Raw genomic sequence first — 6,000 nt, 5'->3', positions numbered from 1 at the left:
GTTGAATATTAAAAAGAGGCAATCTGAGGCGCCTGGGTGGCTCAGTGGGTTAAAGCCTCTGCCTTCGACTCAGGTCGTGGTCCTGGGATAGAGCCCTTCGTTGGGCTCTCTGCTCAGCAGGGAGCCTGCTTCCTCCTCTCTCTCTCTCTCTCTCTCTCTGCCTACTTGTGATCTCTGTCTGTCAAATAAATAAATAAAATCTTTAAAAAAAAAAAGAAGCAATCTATTTAATTTTGTTCAATAGATCATCTCCTAAATTCAGTTGATCAAGGAGCCCTTTTCTTCTGTATTATTACAACTCCATAGAACTCAGTTCCCTGCATCATTGCTTTCAAAGTGTGATCCCTAGACCAGCAACATCTGCTCCATCTGGAAACTTGTTTAAAAAACCTGAAACTCAGGCCGCAGCCCCAAATTAAAAATCTACATTTTTAACATGTGTGCCATTAAAGGTTCAGAAGCACTGCTTCGGGGAAACGCTGGTTAGAGGATAAAGTACAACTAGCCTTAAGATTTTTATGTGAACTATTATTCAAGATACCTATTATTGTCCCTGAATACCTATTCACTAAATAATCACATAGTTCTTATTCACTGCTTACCTTGCACAGACATTATTTGAAATACTTGTATAATCCTCAACCTAACCCTGAGGGCAGGTACTATCATAATCTTCATTTTACAGATGAGATAGCTGAGGCCCAGAGAAGCTAAAAACTTACTCAAGGTCACACAGCTATCAGGTGGCAGAATCCTTAGTTTAAGGATTTAAGGGTCACTAAACCCTATTGCCTCTCTAACCTGTTCTTTTGTTCCCAAACTTTCCTACTTTGTGTATTTTATACAATGTTTCCCTTAGCCTGCAATGATTTCCCATATACACCCAGTTTAAAAATCTCAGTTCAAAAAGTTAGTTCTTCCAGGAAGATTTTTTTTATCCTTTCCCACCAATCCACGTCAGGTCCTCTGCTCTACCTTCCCCAGGAACATATTTTTTCCTTCATACCATCAGCTTTTAACATTATTTATATTTTTCTGACTATATGGTTAGTGCATATCTTTATTTAAAAAATGAGCTTCACTTGGGCTTGAACAGTTGGCACTCAAATATTTTTCAGACTATCTTGCCTTTATTCATACTTTTACTCTAACTTGAAAGGTTCTCTCCCTCCACCTCACTTATCCAAGTTCTATCCACAAGAAACGGTAGCATGGTAGCAAAGCATTGGATTTTGGATCAGAATTTGAGTCTGAATTTGGATTTGAGTCCTTGTTCCCTGGCTTACTAGCTTTGTAACTTTGAGTAGTCACCAAGTCTCAGATCCACCAATGTTCAGCTTGTCAGTTGCAGGGGATGAGGGGCAGTGGTGGTGGTGGTAACAATACTTTACAGGGCTGGTGTAAGAATTAAAATGAAGTGTTAACCTACACAAACGTCCTAAAAATACAGGATAATATTTTAAAGTGATTAGGACCCTAGTCAGATGTAGTCAGAGACCTGCATTCAAATCCTAACTCAAAGATGCCTGGGTGGCTCAGTTGTTAAGCACCTGCCTTTAGATCAGGTCATGATCTCAGCGTCTTGGGATCAAATCCTGTGTTGGGCTCCTTGCTTGGCAGGGAGCCTGCTTCTTTTGCTACCTCTGCCTGCTTGTGTGTTCTCTCTCTCTCTCGGGCAAGTGGGTAAAATCTTTTAAGAAAAACAAACAAAAACCAAATTCTAACCCATATTTATTGTCTCTGCAGTTGATTTGGCAATCTGTTACTTACTGGATTATTTTCGTGTGAGTTTTCAATTGCATGTATACTTGATTTAATATGTATTTACCCAAGACATATTATATATTCTGTGCTTTTTATTTTTTGTTCAACATAAGCGCTTATTATAACCTTCTGCACATAAGAATTCAATAATCTATATTTATTTGAAAAATACAAGTATTTTCTGTATTGAAAGTGCATTAAGGAATCAAGGTAAGTGGGAATGAAAAGAAGTACCCATAACAGTTACCATCGTCTTATAGGCATGTATATGTTCAGAAGTGCTATTTTTCAAATCACGTTAAACCTAGATTAATTATAGAAAGAAAGCCCACCAGGGAAAATTAAACAGTATTTGGAATAAAATCATTTGGCCTAATTTTCATCACCACAGCTTTCAAAGAATACCACCAGCCATGCCAGGTATGCCAGACAATCCCATTGTCCGTTTTGGCCGTGTAGGACCCGGTGTAGTATAAACCATTCAGGTTTGCGGAGTGACACCTAGTGGGAAGAAAAATACACACAAAACAGTCAGACCAGAAAAATCGCCCTCCTAAAGCCCTTTCATTGGCTAGCAATGATCAAAATTCATTTTGACTAAGAATCCTCCCATTTTGCCAGACAAGGGAATATTGATTAATTTCCCAAAGCCAGGAGATTGCTACAACAGATGGGTTTTTTCCATGGATGGATCTTAACTGCTGTAACAAATCTTAAGATACAACGCAGGTCACCTGCAGTGTTCTGTAGGGAAAAAAAAGCATTTCTGTTCTTAAAAGGGAAAACAAGCACACAAAAACACGACTTTGTAACCTTCAGCCTTTGAAAGCGTGGTGTCGGTTAACAAAACCGGGTTGGGCCAGGCGCTCTCTTGCCAGCTTCCCTGGATAATTCGACTTAGACATTCATCCTTCTGCTGCTGATACTCAGCTTTTGCACAGCAAACTCCCTTCCTCCCCCTTTAAAAATCGCCAACATGTCCATTATTTTAACCTCAAGGGTAGGAACAAACCTAAACCACCACTTAAACTTTTTCCAGCAATTAACCAACAATCATTTGTCTGAGTTGCCGAGTTAATTTTTTAACATATATCATTCCGATCTAGATAAGTTGGTTGACTGATCATAAATTTTAAAATGTCCCACTTCCTCCTTTAAAACCTGTACATTTTGCCCCTGATATGGATAACTAAGAGCACGTGATAATTTTCTGTGTACTCTTAGGAATGAGTTGCTACCCATTTCTTTATTGATTAACCAATGAGAAGATGGCAGATAATAGGATATAAGGAGAACGTTCACAAGGGATAGTTCTAAAAAATCTATGGAAAGTACCTAAATTATTGAATCAAAAAAGTATATAATGTAACCTAGATGCTGAGTTTTGGCGTGGATCACTTAACCAGCTTAGTGATTTGCTATGGCTGACTCTCCAGTCTCCTAATTTAACGGGATATAACTGAAACCATGTACCCTAACTCTGCAAGTATCGAAAACCTACTGTGTTCTTAAAACTGCATAGGAAGTAATGTTAGAAAAAAAAAAATACTTTAAACTGAGCCTCCTGATTTTATATTTTGGCCTATCTCTGTTTTCCTACAGACATTTACTATGTATACAATTTTTATTGGGTCTGCGATTTGAATCCCATTAGGAAAATGGACTGACTGCATGGTAAACATAAAAAATCTTGCAATTCTAAGACGAATTTTCCAGCTGTTTTTGAAGCAGAAACTGAACTTGCAACTAGCTGGGGAGATGGCTGGGGCTCCCTTGGTGAAGTGGCTGTGGGTATTGCATGAGCAAAGCAGAGAAGACATCCACACTCAGTGACTGGTTTGCTATGTGGCAGAAGGATGCCTTCTGAGGGATGGTTATGAAGTGCCACATTTCATGTACATTACAAGAACTTGAGGATGAAAAAAAAAATGAGGGTAAGGAAGAAGAGGATGATAGGATTAAACAAGAGGACTTGGAGGCATGATAGAAATAGCACCAAACTTCTGGGAACAATAGACTTTTTCTCCACCTTTACTGATTTTGCACCTGTACAGACTTATCCTTTGGCTTCAAGGATAATGAAGGATTCTTTGGCAGCCCCGGCTACTGAACTGCCTTTCTTTGTCATCTCTGAACCCCTATATCTAGAGTCAAGTAAATCATTTATTTGCCCATGTTAATATGTGCTGGTTGTCCTTTAGATACAATAGCAGCCAGTCAATGAGGGAAGTTCATGGTAATGTTAACTGATAGGATTGTTATTTCTGTGTCTGGCCTTCTGTTACAAATAAAACATTAAGAGATCTTGCAACTTAGTGATTTATGGATAATAAGTTTTATATAATACTGATGATTTTTACATATGCTAATTTAGAAGGACAGGGGAGGAAAAAGGAGGAGGAAGAGAAGCCTTTTTAAAAGCACAAGAAAGGGCGCCTGGGTGGCTCAGTGGGTTAAGCTGCTGCCTTCGGCTCAGGTCATGATCTCAGGGTCCGGGGATCGAGTCCTGCATCGGGCTCTCTGCTCAGCAGGGGGCCTGCTTCCCTTCCTTTCTCTCTGCCTGCTTGTGATCTCTCTCTGTCAAATGAATAAATGAAATCTTTAAAAATAAATAAATAAATAAAAGCACAAGAAAACCACCGGGGAAAAGACTCTCATCACCTTTGATTTGCCAAGATGGAAAGACACCATTGTTTCTCTGTCCTCTCTCACTGCTGTATGTGCTCTAGTTCCTTTACAAGTGACCAAAAATTACATGGACTCAAACTTTTAAAAAAGCAAGGTCCAGAGAAAACATTGTTTTTTTACAAGCACTTAGTTTCAACTTGACATGCCATTCTACCTACCACTAGCTGTCTTGCCACAGAATCTACAACTCCAAAAGCAGCACATCCCATAATGTTCCTGATGTTCCTGGGGAGGAATCTCATGCTTTTAGGGAAAATTAACATATGCTTTGTCTACCTCCTTAATAAGATAGAGAATTGCAAAATGCTTTAAAAGTACTTACATCACAAAAATAAGGTTAAAATTTGGATTATGGAACTTAATGCTTAATCTTCAATAATATGGAAAATCTGACACTCCAGAAACACTCACTTACTGGAGATTCCATAATGGAAAATCTTAATGTCTAAACATTTGAGGTGGTCCTTGTTTTCTAAAGAGAAAAGCCATTCAACACTTGTGCACTGCCTAGCAGTGGGAGCACATCTGCTTTGCAGACATAGCAGACCCATCAGGTTATTTTTAAGGAAGACTGTATGAAGTTTCCATTCTTGCCTAAACTTTGTAATTACAACAAAGGGAGCTATCTGGAAAGCATCTTGGGTGGAGAACAGTTAAACGAGTCAAGAATACCTGGCCTAGAGAAGAGAAAATATTGAGGAATACAATAAATATCTTCTCAACCATTGCCTGCAGGGTTCTGTTGAAAGGGATTTACAGTTGCTCTATTAACTACTGAGAAAAAAATCTGGCAAGATATAGGAAGGCAGATTTCAAGTTAATAAAAGGAAAAACTGAGTGCAATTAAAAAATGGAATGAACTAGCTGGAAAAGTAACACTGAAATATTCAGCCAGAGGGTGGAGTTAGGTGTGAAGAAGATTGTAGAAGGGAAAACAGCATGGAGGTTCCTCAAAAAGTTGAAAATAGAGGTACTGTATGGCCCAGCAATTACACTACTGGGTATTTACCCTACAGATACAAGCGTAGTGATCCGAAGGGGCACATGCACCCGAATGTTTATAGCAGCAATGTCCACAATAGCCAAACTATGGAGAGAACCTAGATGTCCATCAACAGATGAATGGGTAAAAAAGATATGGAACATATATATATATAGTGGAATACTATGCAGTCATCAAAAGAAATGAAATCTTGCCATTTGCAAGGACGTGGATGGAACTAGAGGGTATTATGCTGAGCAAAATAAGTCAATCAGAGAAAGATAATTGTCATATGATTTCTCTCATATGACAAATCTGAGAAGCAGGGTGGGGGGGTCGTGGTAGGTAGGGAAGGAAAAAAATGAAACAAGATGGGACTGGGGAGGGAGACAAACCATAAGAGACTCTTAATCTCACAAAACAAACTGAGGATTGCTGGGGGGAGGGAGGTGGCTGGGTTATGGACATTGGGGAGGGTATAAGCTATGGTGAGTGCTGTGAAGTGTGTAAGCCTGACGATTCACAGACCTGTACCTCTGGGGCTAATAATACATTACATGTTAATA

The 6,000-nt window shown here is 39.1% G+C and overlaps 1 protein-coding gene across 1 annotated transcript in view; it reads right to left on the bottom strand.

Annotated features, from left to right (window-relative positions):
• Positions 1–1,906: 1,906 nt before the first annotated feature.
• Positions 1,907–6,000, bottom strand: part of FGL1 (fibrinogen like 1) — a 30,046-nt gene continuing 25,952 nt past the window's right edge. Inside the window, exon 8 of the mRNA XM_082715268.1 lies at positions 1,907–2,265. Coding sequence (XP_082571394.1) covers positions 2,106–2,265 — 160 coding nt within the window. The 3' untranslated portion in view covers positions 1,907–2,105. The remainder of the gene's footprint in view (positions 2,266–6,000) is intronic.

Source organism: Mustela nivalis (genome assembly GCF_964662115.1).
Source record: "Mustela nivalis genome assembly, chromosome: 20".
Classification (NCBI taxonomy): domain Eukaryota; kingdom Metazoa; phylum Chordata; class Mammalia; order Carnivora; family Mustelidae; genus Mustela; species Mustela nivalis.
Note: the sequence above shows the minus strand (reverse complement) of the source record. Positions and strands in the feature narration are given on the sequence as shown.